Source organism: Acinonyx jubatus, chromosome E2, assembly GCF_027475565.1.
Source record: "Acinonyx jubatus isolate Ajub_Pintada_27869175 chromosome E2, VMU_Ajub_asm_v1.0, whole genome shotgun sequence".
NCBI lineage: Eukaryota > Metazoa > Chordata > Mammalia > Carnivora > Felidae > Acinonyx > Acinonyx jubatus.
In genome coordinates, this window is record NC_069396.1 from 45,316,269 (window position 1) to 45,334,292 (window position 18,024).

Consider the following 18,024-nt stretch of genomic DNA (forward strand, 5'->3'; position numbering starts at 1 on the left):
CAAACGTATATGCATATAACACATAAATGTACTTGAAATTATGTATATGTGTTTGTGTGTGTATATATGTATATACGCATATATACATATATACATTTTATAGTAAATGTATTTGTATGTGAAAATAACTTCCCCGGAAGGATACTCACCAACAAAATCAAAACGTTGGAGACTCTAACGTGAGCTACCGTATGACTGAGATAAATAAATATAAGGAAAGATTGCTTACCTTTTTAAACATGTTAATACCTTTTGAATTGCTACACATATACTTCAAATATGTAATAGTGATAAAATTTGGGCATCCTTTGACTAACTTTATATTTCCCATTTGGTAAACTTATGATTCTAAATACATATGGACACAACCCTGATTCTTATGATAGCGCCTTCTTTCTAAAGTCTGTAGCCCAAATTTATCTTATTGTCCGTCTGCCTGAGACGGAAAATATTTTTCAGTGGGATCTCATGACCAGGAACACAAGTTAAAGATGTTAGTTCACCTATGGGCTTCTTTACGGTCAAGCCGACATCATTCACAACACAACAAAAAGGGATGAAAAAATTCCCTGTCACAAAAGTCCGTTTCTGGTGGGCACAATATTGTGAAACGTGAATAAAGTATTTTTTTCTGGATAGTCTTTAAAAGGACCCAAGTTCACTCTCTCTTTCCCTACAAAGAAAAGGCATTATACAGTACAGTCTCACATTATCCACGTTATCTCACCTGGAAACAAAACTTTGCCACTAAACTGTATAACTTGTACACAGTATGTAACCTCCTTTTATCTCAGAAGCTTCAATTCTAAAATGGAAACATAATAGTACCTGTGACATTTCAGGTGTAATGAGGTTTTAGTAAAGAGATACACACCTGAGCATGCATACACGTATACACACACACGTACACACATAGTTTGGCTAGACTATGAACCCACGTTCAGATGTTCACACCCATGCAAGCACGCCACGGTCCTCAGGGCCACGTCGCCGATTCTACAAGGCGGATCCTCACACACAGGCCTAAGGCCTCGGAAGGAAAGAGCTCCGCACACCCTTTCTCAGAACTCCCTGGTACAGGACCATCAGGGACTCGCCCTCTCCCCGCCAGGACCAGCGCAGAACGCGCCCTCAACCTCAGGTCCGGGGCTCCAGCAGTTCCGTGATCTGCGCCTGCGCACGCCCGGGCCGCGCGGCCGTTCCCAGAAGTCTCCGGGGCTCGGGCGGGGGGCGGGCCGCTTTACTTCGGGACTTTTAATGACCCTGCTCTCCGGCTCCCACAGTCGGTGTGGTAACTTGGACACGGGGCTCCTTTGGCATGTCCCTTGTTGCGTGCCGCGCGTGAGCGGCCCCGTCTGAGGAAGAAGTCGGCGTGAGTCGCGACGGAAAAGGCTGTGCAGACGTAGCGTAGAGCCCACGTGGACGGGGAGCGGCGGTGAGAGTGGGATTGCGGGAGGCGCTGTGAACACGGGAGCCGCTGTGAACACGGGAGCCGGGAGCGCGGGCTGAGTCTTCCCGGGGCTCAGGCTTGTGGGTGCTTGAGCAGCAGAGGAGGGTGCTTGTATCCCCGTGAGAAAGACGGGAAGCGAGTGTGTCTATGTGGGAGGCGGAGCTGGGGGTGCAGACTAGGGTAAGGCCAGGAGAGGTGTGTGGGTGCCCTCGTGTGACGGAGACGTAAGGATGCGTGTCCTTCGTGTGAGCTGGGGTTGTGGTGGCTCTGTGGTGAGTGTCTCTCACACACCGTGGCTCTAGTTTTGCGGCTGCTTCCTGGGACTGTCCTTCCTGGGAGTTCTCCGGGGTTCGTTTACATGTTTGAGAATGTCCGCGTTCTCTGAGCCTTGTAGGCAAGAACCAGCTGTGGACGCTCTTGCTTTATTCTGTTTATCTGTATGAGGTTACGGCAGGTGTAGCCATGGAGAGTGGAAGAGAAATGCTCAGCATTGTGGTGACTCTGATTATTCCCCTTCAGGTGTTTGTAGTTAAGCAACGAAAACGTGAAATTCATTGTGACGTGTGTTTACAAGAGACTGAGCCAGAATTCAAGTGTCCGAGAACAGGAGTTCTTAACCAGGCGTCCTTTGTATCTATGGGTGTCGAGGGAACCACAGCTCCCTGAAATTGTGTAGATAATTGCTGCATATATTTGGAAACTTTCATTTTCATGATTCAAAAGGTTTAGACCTGGTTTTATTTAGAATCAAAAAGAACAATTTTGTTATACCTTGTGACGATTTTGCACAAATCAAGAGATTTGATCAAGAGATTGATCAAGAGAATGGGAGTGGTTAAGAAAGCACATGACATCAGTGAGACAGTATTATGCAGATAATACAATTTCTGCTTATAAGAATTAGTCATTATAAAGAAAGATTTAAGTAAACCATCTTCATAGTTGTGGATAATAGTATTCAAGAAAATTTTAAAATAGAATTAAAATTAAAATAGAATGAAATTGAAATTAGAATTAAATTATAATTAAAATAAAATTAAAAATAGAATTTTGTAAAACCCTTTTGGGAAGATTGTATCCAAAATGACATTTTAATTGGCTATTCAGAGAATAATGGAAGGTATGTAGTCATATTTATTGGACAACTTCTCCGTACTCAACTTTCCTGCCTACTTTACATACATAGTCTTATTAATCTGCAAAGCCTATTTCCCTTCTGTTAATGGAAAAAATCTTTATAGTGAAATATATCTCATTACATCAGTGTAGTACAGCTACAGGATATTTAAGAACGGGTAAATGGTGGCTGTTTCAATCACTTTTTTCACAGCTGGCCTCATATGTACAGATTTTTTTTAACGATGAAAATATAGCATCTGCCATAACAGTGACTTAAAATATTTTAAATACTTTCTAATATCTTTATGTTGCATTTATGATGATAGAATAAATGCAGAATTACTGCAAAAGAAATTAATGTCCTAAGAAATTTAAGAAAATAAGAATACCCTTAATCTTACTGCCTACAAATAATCACTTTTAACATTTTGGTGTATGTGTTCCCAATTTATTATGTGTGAACATTTCTGTGTGGCTTTGTTTTGACAAAACATAATTGGTGAAACAAAAGACGCAGAGTCCTACTCTTAGTTTGAAAAACAAATCTAGCCCAATCATGGATTTCCTTTTACCTCTGTTAAGGAGGAGGAAATACCAGGGATCTCCTTGTTTGAATAACATTAAATTTTCACCTTTTAGATATGACGAATGTTACTGAAAATCTTGTAGCACCAAATTACTAAATAATGCATACTTTCATAATAATTTAGTGCTGGACACACTGGTGCGTGCCTATAGTCCCAGGTACTTTGGAGGCTGAGCTAGGAGGATCACTTCAGCCCAGTAGTTCTGTCCTGTAGTGCATCATGCCCATAGGGTGTGTGCAGTAACTTCAGCATCAGTATGGTGACCTCCCAGGAATGGGAGACCACCATGTTCCCTAAGGAGAGATGAACTGGTCCAGGTCGGAGATAGAGCAAGTCAAAATTCCTGTGCTGATCATAATAATTTAGAGATTTAAGGTTACTTACAGAGAAAATAGCACTAAATTCTAATTTAGTGTCTGGCAAGTACAAATATAATATTTCCAAAGGTAGTTATTATAACAGAAAATAAAGATTGTAATATAAATCCCCCTATTATGCAGAAAAAGATTCACTCATTTGTTATGATTGCATTTTATCACATTCCGATTATAGATATATATATAATAATATATACCCTTTATCACTCCCTAATAGCTAGAGAGAGCAAGAAAAACTCCATTCAGCATCATAAACCACACCTGTGTGTGTTTATATAGCAGCTAGGGAGTGAGGAAAGAAACATACTGTCTTTTCCTGCCTGGTAATCTGTCTCTCTTATGTTACTCATGATTTTATTAAGAAGAATTATTTTTTCTCAAAGATAGGAACTGAAATTTTTTAAAAGCAAAGAGAAAGCCCAAGAAGCACAAATTTTCTATGAGAATAACATGATGCAGCAGAATTAATTTCCATGTATAATAATGGATTAAGGGTAATATAATGACTTTGATCTTTAGTAGTGATTGATAATTTACATTAGCCATCTTGTCATACTTCTTAGTGTTAATATGGATTGCTTTGTTATTCTTCAGAACAGTCATAGGTAGTAGGTAATATTCTTTTTTAAACTTTTTTTATATATATTTTTAAGTTTATTTACTTAGCGAGAAACAGAGCATGTGCAGGAGGAGGGACAGAGAGAGAGACACACACAGAATCTGAAGCCGGCTTCAGGCCCCGAGCTGTCAGCACAGTTGGGACTCGAATGCTGGACTCGAACTGTGAGATCATGACCTGAGCCAAAGTCAGACATTTAACTGATTGAGCCACCAAGGCACCCCTGTAGTAGGTAATATTCTTAACTTTTCTTTGCTGATTTTGTAATCAACAGAGGCACTGAGGTATTATTAACTCTGACAGCTTAAAGCTCATTTTCAATTCCTAAAATCTGACAACAGAGCTTGTGTTCTTAATTTCAACAGGGTATCAGCTACATTACGCAAAGCTTTTAAAACCTGCCTTCTTCACTGACTTAATATTGTTTTCCATTATTTCATATGGATTATTAATGAAGCCACAGTATGTCACCATATTGCAGACCATAATATGTTTAACCTGTTGCCTTCTATGAGCTAGTTATGTTTTTAATTTTTGGTTATCAAAATTATTCTTTGATGCACCATGCCTTACATGCTGCTATAGTTATTTCCTTAAAAAATTTCCTAGAAATGGAATTTTATGGTAAAATCATACTTTTATTAAGTGCCTACTATATGCTAGACCTAGAAATTGTAGGATTTGGGGTAATCATTGGAAAGACATAGTTGCTTCTTTTAAAATGCTTATTATCTAAAATGAGGTAAAATCTGAATAGAAATAATTGTAAGGCAGTGTGTGTGAAGACCACTAGCTAGATTTAGGTGACCTGCCTTGTGAATTCACAGGAAGACACACCAGTCTATCTACAGCAACAGTCAGGATATAAACAAAATATACAGATTCTATGAAATATCTATGGTAATAAGTGGATTTTGTGCTATGACTTTTATATTCACCATTTTCCTTCTAATTTTGTTAGACACACAGTAAAACTAATAGGATATCACAAAGCAGCAGCTGTCTGGGGGATATGATGGCTTAGCTGACAGGTTTATAAACCAAATAAACCCTTCTGTCAAGAAGACCTGAAATAAAGCTGTATTGAGATCATCAATTCATACAAGAGATTACACAGAGACGGGTTCCTATATCTTCTAGACAGAACTCCCTCATGCCTGAGAAGAAACGATAACATGAGTTTAAATAGTGAGATCCAAAGGAAGCAGACAAAAGATAAGCTGTTGAGTAAAACAAATTTAGATAACAAATGATTTATTTTTATTTTCTTTTTGGATATCTTCCTGTTAACAAGTAAAGGAAAAATACACATATCTTTCAAGTTAACCTGTGGTCATTGTTACAGTAATTATGAAGTAAGCTTTAAAAAAAAAAAAAAACAGGGGGTGCCTGGGTGGCTCAGTTGGTTAAGCGTTCAGCTTCAGATCATGATCTCCTGGTTTGTGAGTTCAAGCCTTGTGTCAGGCTCTGTGCTGACAGCTCAGAGCCTGGAGCCTGCTTTGGCTTCTGTGTCTCCTTCTCTCTCTGCCCCTCCTCCCTGCTAATGTTCTGTCTCAAAAACAAACATTAAACATTTTTTAATTAAAAAATAAAAAACAAGATCAAAATAAAAAGATAAACACTGTTAAAATGTTTTATAACCTTCCACATTTTTTATAATCTACTGATTTTAATTTGTCTATCACTTTTTCTCTACACTGATTGACGTATTCATATATTTAAAAAAATAATTATATTGGCCAATCTAATTATTCTGTTTTAAAAAAAATTTTTAATGTTTGTTTATTATTTTGAGAGATAGAGTATGCGTGGGGGTAGGGCAGAAAGAGAGGGAGACACAGAATCCGAAGCAGGCTCCAGGCCCCAAGCTGTCAGCACAGAGCCCTACGCGGGGCTTGAACTCACAGACTGTGAGATCTCACAGACTGTGAGATAATGACCTGAGCTGAAGTCAGACGCTCACCTGACTGAGCCACCCAGGCACCCCAATCTGATTATTCTGGACAGTATATCTGGAATATTTTCTCATATCCTTAAATATTTTACCCAACTTCACATTTGATGTCTACTTGGTATTGTAATACAGTGATGGTTTGTCATTTATTTAACTGGTAAGATTTTCTAGACTTAGAGTACAGAACACTGACTTTCCATCTCCAGTGTCTTAACCAACTTTACCCACTTCCTAAAGAGGTTCTCATTAAGATGATATAGGGCTTAGAAGATGAGAATAGAAGGAAGAGGATCTGCTCAGAGCAAGACTGCACTGCCCACTCTTAGGTCTGCATCTGCCTCGCCAGAGTGATGCAGTGGCCAAAGAACTGCTGATAAGTGCACATCTGACTTTAATGCACATATGCTTCTGTTCTTGACTTTGTTCATCAGAGACCCCTGGGATTTGGGGAAGGAAATGACCTTATCTATAATCCCAATCTACCCAAATTGTGTGTGTTGGAAAGTAGATTTGGAACTTGGAGTGGGAGATCCTAACATTAGTTTATGTCCTGTTGGGAACACTAAAGCAAAACTGGTCTTAAGATCTTTCTCTTTTCCCAGCTCTGGCTTTCTGCATCTGTGCTATTCTGTTAGAGGAACCCTGAAGACTGATCCACTCTTGTAGGCCTAAAACCATGGCCCATGTAAGTTGATGTTTCCTCCCTTGACCTTTTTTAGGTCATGTGAGTATTTTCATTACATTTTCTAGAGTTTACTACCAAGAAAAGGCCTCTCCAATAACCTTTTACCCATCTTTTGTTCTGGTGAAATGTGATGCTAAATTACCCAGCATCCTTTCCATGCGACCTGTTCTAAACTAACCAGTGTTCATGTTATTACTGCAGAGTTATTCAACATGTCTTAAGTGTTCATTCTTTTATCAAGGGCAGTAATGGAATAGTAAAGGAGATATGCCTTTTGAGGTACAGATTTGTGTTATGTGAGGTTGCACGATAGTGTGGTCAAATGGAAATAATGGTTGTATTTGACCATCCATGAGAAAACTTTGAAATTTTTCAGATTTGGTATTTCCAGGTAGATAGGATAGAAATTTGGTATCAAAGGACTTAAATCTCAGTATAGAGTAAAATCTCATAATTTGTTTGAATTGGTATATGATTGTGATTTGCAAATTTGGTCATAGACCTTGGCAGGAAATCTCTAGAGATAAATATGAAGACTCTTCTGTTGTTGGATGAGACATACTAAATTTAGGTGACATCTGCATAATTCATCCTTCTTAAGTATTCTTAACTCAATGTGTTAGTTATCTATTAGCTATGTAACAAATTACCCCAACACTTAGCAGCTCAAAGCAGTAAACATTTATCTCACAGTTTCAGTGGTTCAGAAATCTGGACATGGCTTTGCTGGACTCTCCTGTCTGGATCTCTTACAAGGCTATTAAGGTGTTGGTCAGGGCTGAAGTCATCTTAAGGCTAACATTGGTGTATCTGCTCCCAAGCTCACTCAAGTGGGTTTTGACAGGATCCAGTTACTCATGGGCTGTTGCCTGGAGGCCACACTTAGTTGAGCAAGTGAGACATCCAAAGAGGGCAAGCAGTATGGAATCTATCAGAAATAACATTTCGTCACTTTAGTCATATTCTGTTTATTAAAAAGCAAGTCACTCAGCTCAGCCCACACACGTGAAGGAGAGTACACAAGGGCGTAAATACTAGATGATGATCACTGGTAACCTAAACGGAAGCTGCCTACCATACTCAGCTAAGCTAGCTGTTCAGTGACAGATGGTAGATGGCAATGAGGAAACTATATGTCATAAGTAGTAGGTGAACATAGAATCACAGAATTGGGGAAGACCTTACAAATGTAATATATCCTACCTGTATAAATGATTAAATCCAGTATGTCCCTGAATTATGTCATGTGCCAGAAAGTACATGGGTTTGTCAGAACAAGAGAGAATATTTGTGGTAAGATCTATGAAAATTTAATACTTGAGGGAATTCTTAATTTTATACAAAGTCTGTTTTCTAAAATTGAGACTTCATACTACATTTTGAAAAATATTTGATTAAATTTTCTCTAAAAAGCAAAAATTTTCTTCAACTCATGTTTACTGAGAATTTATGTGACAGATAAAAAACATTATGCTTGTATTCACTATTTGATTTAATAGTCAATGATTATTATTTTTATCTATTCTCAAATGATTCAGATATTTAAGAATATGCCAGAAAATTTGGTCTATTCCAGCAGGCTTCTTCAAAAATATGTATATATTCTGCTTCAGTCCCCTCCTGTATTATATATTTTTAACCTACATATTTGCTATGTTGCTTTCTTTCTGCAATATAGTACTTCTCCTTCCATCTTCAAAATATTCCTCTAATTTCCCCACTAATACATGGGTTTGCCGTTTCAGAGATCTGTGACATTCAGGGATGTGGCCATATACTTCTCTCAGCAGGAGTGGGAATATCTTGACTCTGTTCAGAAGAACTTGTACCGGGATGTGATGATGGAGAACTATGATAACTTGGTCTCATTGGGTATGTTCATCAGCCTCTAGTAATTTAAGATAATTTAGAAATAGGCATTTTTTCCCACTATGACTTTCAGGGTTGCTTTTAGGAAACTAGATACATTTCTTTGTTGTTATCATTATTATTATTTTTTTTTTTGCAAAGAAATAAATGATTTGAGTTTTGTCAGGTTGGAAATTGTAGCTCCATTAAACATTGTTGGGGAGGAAGAATTTTCCTTTATGCTTCAAGATTCTTCTAGCTAGTCTAAGAATTAAATTTATGTGAGACAGATTAACAGGAGAAAAAACCAGAGTTTAATTATGTGTACACAGAGTCTCAAAAATGAAACTGAGACTTGAAGAAATGATGAAAGTAGTCAGGTTTTACACTTTTTAGAGAAAGAGACGACAAACCTGTGAAGAATTGACAGGACAAAGAAAACTTATGTTCAGAGTTTCAATTAGTAAGGAATTCTAAACTGAATTTGGGCTGGGGTAGTAAATTAGTAAAAAGTATTTGGTTGTCGGGGCACCTGGGTAACTCAGTGGGTTAAGCTTCTGACTTCAGCTCAGGTCATGATCTCACAGTTCATAAGTTCAAGCCCCATGTCAGGCTCTGTGCTGTACAGAGCCTGCTTCAGATATTCTCTCCCTCTGTCTCTCTCTGCCCCTCTGCTGCTCGTACTCTCTTTCTCTCAAAAATAAATAAACATTAAAAAAAAAAGTAACAAGGGTTGTTAATAATAGCCTTGTCAGGTCTGAATTCCCTATATCTGTTATAAGGATGTCTTTTTATCTTCTGATACAGAAAGGGTACCTTCCATTAGATTTATTTCTTGCTTTCTGGAGACTAAGTATGGATCATAGTGTTATTTTTGCATTTAACTTTTTTTTTTTTTGTAGACTCCATACCCAGTGTGGGACTTGAATTCATCCCTGAGATTAAGAGTCACATGCTCTAACTGAGCCAGCTAGGCGCCCCTACATTTACCCTTTTTAAAATTTTATTATTTTATTTTTGAGACTGAGAGCATGCATGCAAGCAGGAGAGGGGGCAGAGGGAGAAAGGGGGGGGGGGGAGGGAGGGAGAGAGAGAAACTTAAACAGGCTCCATGTTCAACCCCGGAGCCTGACACATCTGCATCTCATGACCCTGGGATCATGATCTGAGCCGAAGTCAAGAGTCATATATTCAACTAGCTGCAGGAGCCTTGCATTTAACTTTTAAAATAATCAGTATGCCAAAGTAGCATGTTTCGGGATGGTCTGCCCTTGGCCTCTACAGCATCTTCATCTTCTCTGTCCAGTGATACTCATACCTCCTTTGCAGTGACCTCTTTTTCTTTATGAAGAGGATCTTGTTTAGAATTCTCTGGCATTTATTATTATAACCATTGTTAAATGATTCAGTTTTCCTATTTATTTATGCTCAGAATGTCTATAGAGATTACATTTTATTACCCACTTGAAGGGAAATCAGCTTGGCACAGGGTCCTGAATTGCTCTCATTGCCCTAAAAGGGCCTCTACAATTTTTTTTAAGTTTATTTTATTTATTTTGAGAGAGAGAGAAAGAAAGTGTGAGTTGGGGAGGGGCAGAGAGAGAGGGAGAGAGAGAGAATCCCAAGCAGACTCTGCACTGTCATCCCGGAACCCAACTAGGGCTTGAACCCACAAACCATGAGATCATGACTTGAGCTGAAGTCAGATGCTTAGAGTCACCCATGCACCCCAAGAGCTCTACAATCAAAATAGTGGTGCATTAGATAAATGGAATTCATTGAAAACTGAGGCATACACACTCTATTTCGTAAGAAATTCTTTCTGTTTTGTGGTTGAAAGTGGTAATCTGTGAACATTACATTTAAAATGGAAAGAATATCCTACAGAGAGCCCTTCTTGTGTACTCTTTGAAAAACAGCAATATCGGTAAAATATTAATAGCTAACATTGTTCTTAGTATGTAATCAGCAACACTCTTGAGCGTTTTACACATATGTATCAACTTGTTTGATCCTCCTGACAGCCCTATTCCCATTTTACAAGTGAGGATACTAAGGCACTGGGTTCAAGTGACTTTCCCAAGGTCAGACATAGGTGGAAGGTAGCAAAGACAGGAACTGAACTAAAGCTCCAGATTCTGTATTGTAAACTATGGTATTATGCATTCTCTCAAGAAAAAGAGGATTTATGAGTATATGTTAAAAAACAAAACAAAACTTATACCTGATTTCTTGTTCTTTAGTTCCTTTACCCTCTCTTCTCAAAAATCTTATTCAACATCATTTTGACCTTTAGTTTATTATAATTTTTTAAGCATCTCTTTTTTTTAAATACTATTTTTGAGAGAGAGAGAGCATATGTGGGGAGGGACAGTAGGAGAGGGAGACACACAAACTGAAGCATGCTCCAGGCTCCAAGCTGTCAGCACAGAGCCTGATGTGGGGCTGAAACCCACAAACCATGAGATCATGACTTGAGCCGAAGTTGGATGCTTAACCGACTGAGCCACCCAGGCACCCCTATTACTATAATTTTAACTAAGCAATGTTTTGTTCTATATCATGTGCATTTTTTTTCTTTGTAAGCAGAACATTCCATTTCTAAGCCAGATGTGATCACATTATTGGAGCAAAGAAAAGAGCCCTGGATGGTTGTGGGGGAGGACACAAAAAGATGGTGTACAGGTAAGTATGAGCAAGGAATATATCTGTGTAGATAAAAGCTAAGTGGTTAAGGAGAGACCTTGGAAAACTCCATGTTGGAGAACATACTTGTGATCTAGGGAGGAAATCTATGCTGTGCATGAGCTAGCTACCCAGTGAATTTCATCTTTACCCCCTTAACCACTCCCTTTGTTACTCTTGTCATATTTCCCTCCCAATTCAGTAATGGGCACTGTCCTTCTTCCTCATGCACCATTTTGTCTGTATTTTGGACTCAACTGCTCTCCAGATCCTCTTGTGCACTTGGACTTATATATATGGCTTCACTGCCTAAAGATAAATGCATTCCTATATCTGGCTAATGAAATGCAATTTATAGTGTATTAGGGAAGACATAAAATAAACATAAACAAATAACTAGGTACATAACATCACATAGTGAAATACAGTGTCAAGGAAACTAAGGACAAGACAAATTAAGGTAAGATGGTCAGGAATGCTTTTCTGAGGAGGTAGGATGTGGAAGGTAAGGCCCAGGCCATTTGAGTATAAGAGGAAGAGCATTCCAAGAAGAGTAGACAAATGCAAAGGCCTGAAAGAGAATATGACTGTTGTTTGTTCACGAGCAGCAGGTAGATCAGAGCAGAGTTATTGAATAGTGACTAACAAAACAAAGTCAGTATGTTATGGGGGATCATATCATGTTGTGTTGTGATTCATTAAGAAAAATTATAGTTGTTTTTAAGATTATTTCTAAAGATATGATTTGATTAAATTTTTTGTTATCTTCAATGTTCAAAAATCAAACCTTACTAATTATGAGACTTAAAACAGAAATCTAGATAAAATAAACATTAAATGATTTTCCACTTTCTCTCATTTACTTTTTATGTATTTCTTAATTTTTATTTATTTTTATTTCTTTAATATATTAAAAAAATTTTTTTTTAACATTTGTTTTTGAGAGAGAGAGAGCACAAGCAGGGGAGGGGCAGAGAGAGAAGGAGACACAGAATCTGAAGCAGCTCTAGGCTCTGACTCAGCACAGAGCCCGATGTGGGGCTTGAACATGAGATCATGACCTGAGCTGAAGTCATCCCCTTAACCAGCTAAGCCACCCAGGCTCTCCTTTCTTAATTTTTATTTTAAAAAGTTTTATCCTAATATTAATCTACTGGGAGTTTTTTTCTTTATAGGTTCTGAAATCATTCTGAAATCATTTTTTCTTTATCTCTGCTGTATTCCTGAGCTCTATCATTTCATTTCTCAGTTTTTCTAATTCCGATTTATGTTTTTTTCATTTCATATAACATTTTTTTTTAAATCAGAATACTTAATATTGTTAAAATGGCAGGGTGCCTGGGTGGCTCAGTCGGTTAAGCATCCGACTTCAGCTCAGGTCATGATCTTATGGCTCGTGAGTTCAAGCCCCGGGTCGGCCTCTGTGCTGACAGTTCAGAGCCTGGAGCCTGCTTTAGTTTCTGTCTCCATCTCTCTCTGCCCCTCTCCTGCTTGCACTCTGTCTCTCCCTTAAAAATAAATAAACATTAAAATTTTAAAAATATATTGTTAAGATGGCATTACTACCCCAAATCCTATCAGCTTATTTGTAGAAACTGACATCCTGATCATAACATTCATGTGAATATGCAAGGGATTTAGAATAGTCAGAAAATCTTGAAAATTGAGAAAGTGGAATTCATATTTTCTAGTTTCAAAACTTCTTACACACCAAAACTTACGGGATGCATTGAAAGCAGTACTAAAAAGGAAATTTATAGCTTGCATTAGAAAGAAAATTCTTGGGGCGCCTGGGTGGCTCAGTTGGTTAGGTGTCTGACTCTGGATTTCAGTTCAGATCATGGTTCATGAGATTGAACCCTATGTCAGGTCTATACTGGCAGCTGCTTGGGATTCTTTCTCTTTCTCTCTGCCCCTTCCCCCCAAATAAGTAAGTAAACTTTAAAACAAACAAAAAAATTAGAAAATTCTCAAATTAAAAACCTAACTTCATACCTCAAGGAACTAGGTAATAAAGAACGAACTAAACCCAAAGATAGCAAAAGAAAGAAAATAATAAAGAGTAGAGCAGAGGTAAACAGAGAATAGAAAAATAATAGGAAAAAATCAATGAAACCAAGAGTTGGTTCTTCAAAATAATCAACCATAGTGAGAAAGTGTTAGCTAGATTGACTAAGGAGGGAACTCAACTAAAATCAGAAATGAAAGAAGGGACTATGAACAATTGTATGCCCACAAACTGGGTAACCTAATGAAATCCTGAAGACATACAGTCTACCAATACAGAATCATGAAGAAATAGAAATCTAAACAGACTTGTACAGAGATTGAATTAGTAATCAAAAATAAACAGACATGGGGCGCCTGGGTGGCTCAGTCGGTTAAGTGGCCGACTTCGGCTCAGGTCACGATCTCACACTCCGTGAGTTCGAGCCCCGCGTCGGGCTCTGTGTTGACCGCTCAGAGCCTGGAGCCTGTTTCAGATTCTGTGTCTCCCTCTCTCTCTGACCCTCTCCCGTTCATGCTCTGTCTCTGTCTCAAAAATAAATAAACGTTAAAAAAAAAAAAAATTAAAAAATAAACAGACATGTGAAAAGATGGTCAGTATCACTCATAATCAGGGAAATACAAATAAAACAACAACAATGAGATATCATCTCACACCTATCAGAGTGGCTAAAATTAACACAGGAAACAAGTGTAGGATGTAGAGAAAGGGAAACCCTCTTACACTGTGGGAATGCAAACTGGCCCAGCCACTGTGGAAGATAGTATAGAGGTTCCTCAAAAGGTTAAAAATAGAACTATCCTAGATCCTGCAATTGAACTACTACATATTTACCCAAAGGATACAATACTAAGTCAAAGGGATACATGCACTCCAATGTTTATAGCAGCATTATCAACAATAGCCAAATTATGGAAAGAACCCAAATGTCCATTGACTGATGAATGAATAAAGAAGATGTGGTGTGTACACACACACACACACACACACACACGAGTATTACTCAGCCATAAAAAAGAATGAGGGGCACCTAGGTGGCTCAATCAATTAAGTGTCTGACTTTGGCTCAGGTCAGGTCATGATCTCATGGTTCATGAGTTTGAGCTCTGCATCAGGCTTGCTGCTGCCAGCCTGTCAGCATGGAGCCCGCTTCAGACCTTCTGTTTCCCTCTCTCTGCTCCTCCCCTGCTTGTGCTCTTTCAAAAATAAATAAACATTAAAAAAAAAATCTTGCCATTTGCAATGACATGGATGGAGCTGGAGAGTATTAGGCCAAGCAAAATAAGTCAGAGAAAGACAAATACTGTATGATTTCACTCATATGTGGAATTTAAGAAACAAAACAAACGTGGGGTGGGGTGGGAGGAAGAGAGGAAAATCAAGAAACAGAATCTTAACTATAGAAAACAAAGTGATGATTACCAGAGGGGATGTGGGGCAGGAATGAGTTAGAAAGGTGATGGGTACTAAGGAGGGCACTTGTGGTGAGCACCAGGTGTTGTGTACATATGTTGAATAATTCTACATTTAAGAATAGAATACTGTATGGTAAATAACTTAAAAACTTGGAAAGAAAAAAATAACAAAAAATAACCCTGTTAAAGAATTAACACCACTTCCCCTCAAACTGTTCCAAAAATTTGAAGAGGAAGAAGAAACATTCCCAAATTTTCTCTATGAGGGTAGCATTACCCTAATATCAAAGCCAGACAAATCCAGTGCAAGAAGAGAAACCCATAGATCAATGTTCCTGATGCATATTAAGTGAGGCAAAAGTTCTCAACAAAAATACTAGCAAACAATGCAACAGCATATGAAAATGGAGTTTTTTTCTGGAATGCAAGGATGATGCCATATATAAAAATCAAGCATGCAATACACCACATTAACAGAATGAAGGGGGAAAAACACAGGGTTATCTCAATTGATATAGAAAAAGAATTTAACAAAATATATTTTTCATGACAAACACTTGAGAAACCAGGAATAGAAGGAAACTACCTCACCAAAATAAAGGCCATCTGTGTTAGTCCACAGCTAACATCATACCCAGTGGTGACAGACTGAAAACCACAGGGTTTGCTGCATCCTATAAGGTTCAGTATATTGTTTTCATTTCCATTTATCTTCAGATACTTTCTAATTTCCCGTGTAATTTCTTTTCTATTGCTAATTTAAGTGTGTGCTATTTCCACATGTTTGTGTATTTTCTACTTTTCCTTCTGTTATTTGTAATTTTGTTCCTTTGTGATCAGAAAAGACACTCTCATTTCAATCTTTTAAATTTTGTTGATAGTTGATTTGGGTCTAATGTGGTGTATCTTGGAGAATGTACCACGTGTACTTGAAAAGAATGTGTATTCTGCCATTGTGTACAGAATATACACGTATGTTAGGTTCAGTTTGTTTAGAGTGTTGTTCAAGCCCTCTGTTTCCTTGTTGATTGGCCTGGTTCTTCTATCTATTATTGTAAGTAGGATATTGCTACTGTATTTTAGCAAATTAGCAAAGCAATAAAACTTAGACTATATATTCTGTCCTGTTTATGGGCAGTAGTTTAATTCTCTGAGGCTTTGCTTACACTGGTTTGTGTCCTTCTCATACATGTGTGATTCAGGTTTAGGCTAAGCTTTTTCAGAATGTTTTCTTCTCTCACTTTCCAGTTTGGTAGCGGTCCTTATCATGATTCTTTTTTTCTTTTTTTAAATATTAGTTTGTTATTTTGAGAGAGTGTGAGAGTTGGGGAGGGCTAGTGAGAGGGAGACACAGAATCCTAAGCAGGCTTTAGGCTCTAAGCTGTCAACACAGGTCCCAACGTGGGGCTTGAACCCATGGACACCAGACCAGGAGATCAAGACCTGAGCCGAAGTTGGAACCTTAACTGACTGAGCCATCCAGGTGCTCCTGCCATGATTATTGTAGCAATAAATACGTCAGGGCTTTTACAGCCCATTTTTTGCCCCAGTATGACTGGGCCCCTCCCTTATGGCAACGTTGTGATATAGAAAATAGCAAGAGGGGCACCTGGGTGGCCCAGTTGGTTGGGCGGCCAACTTCGGCTCAGGTCATGATCTCATGATCCGTGAGTTCGAGCCCTGCCTCAGGCTCTGTGCTGACAACTCAGAGCCTGGAGCCTGCTTTGGATTCTGTGTACCCCCAATGCCCTCTCTCTGCCCCTCCCCCACTCGTGCTCTGTCTTGCTTTCTCAAAAATAAATAAATGTTAAAAAATAAAAAGAAAAGGGGCGCCTGGGTGGTGCAGTCGGTTAAGCGTCTGGCTTCAGCCAGGTCACGATCTCGCGGACCGTGAGTTCGAGCCCCGCGTCGGGCTCTGGGCTGATGGCTCGGAGCCTGGAGCCTGTTTCCGAGTCTGTGTCTCCCTCTCTGTCTGCCCCTCCCCCGTTCATGCTCTGTCTCTCTCTGTCCCAAAAATAAATAAAAACGTTGAAAAAAAAATTAAAAAAAAAAATAAAAAGAAAAAAGAAAATAGCAAGAAACTCACCCTAATGTAGTTTACTTTTTAAGGTTTTCACTCCTCTCTACAGGTCTTTTTTTTTTTTAATTTTTTATTTAAAAAAATTTTTTTAATGTTTATTTCTTATTGAGAGAGAGTGCGAGCAGGGGAGGGTCAGAGAGAGAGAGGGAGACACAGAATCTGAAGCAGGCTCCAGGCTCTGAGCTGTCAGCACAGAGCCCGACGTGGGGCTCAAACCCACAAACCACGAGATCATGACCTGAGCCGAAGTCGGACACTCAACCGACTGAGCCACCCAGGCACCCCTTTAATTTAATTTTTTTTAAGTAGGCTCCACACACAACGGGGGCTTGGACTCACAACTCTCAGATCAAGAGTAGCATGCTCTATTTACTGAGCCACCCAGGTACCCCACTACAGTTGTCTTCTTTTGTTTACTCAAATTTACTGACTTCGTGTGTTTGATTTTGTTATTTTGTCAAGCATTTTTAGTTGATATCAGTCAGAGAGGGAAATGACTATAAGGGATTTACATCACTGTGATGGAACTAGAACTTCTTCAATTAAGGAATTATTTAACAGTGAAATTATATTTCATTTATTTTCTCTTGTGTCATTGTGGACTCGTTGCTTTTTATAGTGTTTATATTTATCACAATCATTTTTATGCTACTATTTTCACAGTGTTGGCCAGTCATACTTCTGTAAGTCTTTGACATTTTCATTTCTTTTTTGCCTAAGATTTCTAGGTTCACCTTTTTTGACCTGTTCCAAATTGTTTTCTTTATGTAACCATGCTAGATCCATATAATGGATATCATTTTTAGAAATGATAATTTAGAAGTTAAAGAATACTCATTACAACTATTTTTTTTTTGACAACTTTTTCTCTTCTATTGTAATTGGTCTGTTTAAGCCTTCTAGGTGATTTTTTGGTGAATTTTGATGAATTTTTCTAGAAAATTATCCATTCCATTATTTCAGAAGTATTAGTGATGTATTCAAAGTATTCAAAATTTCAGTAAAATTCATTTTAGTTTTGCATTTCCCCCTTAATCATTTCTTCTTATTTTTTGTTTTTACTTCTTTTTGATTGGTTTGGCTAATGTTTACTTCTTGATTTTTAAAGCACCAGCTTTTTATTTGTTACTACTACACTTTTCTAACTCATTACATTGTGCTCTTAATTTGTTTTTTCTTTCTTTTAGTTTGCTTGTT

The 18,024-nt window shown here is 38.2% G+C and overlaps 1 protein-coding gene across 3 annotated transcripts in view; it reads left to right on the forward strand.

Annotated features, from left to right (window-relative positions):
• Positions 1-18,024, forward strand: part of LOC106980266 (zinc finger protein 585A) — a 404,538-nt gene that overhangs the window by 381,984 nt on the left and 4,530 nt on the right. The window contains exons 1-4 of one of the 3 annotated variants that reach the window (XM_015078275.3): positions 1,198-1,435; positions 6,709-6,791; positions 8,537-8,663; positions 11,226-11,324. In XM_015078275.3, coding sequence (XP_014933761.1) covers positions 6,783-6,791; positions 8,537-8,663; positions 11,226-11,324 — 235 coding nt within the window. In that variant the 5' untranslated portion in view covers positions 1,198-1,435; positions 6,709-6,782. Of the gene's footprint in view, positions 1,436-1,466; positions 1,723-6,708; positions 6,792-8,536; positions 8,664-11,225; positions 11,325-18,024 lie in introns of those variants that run through there. The other 2 variants (XM_015078276.3, XM_053210182.1) reach the window with 2 other exon arrangements.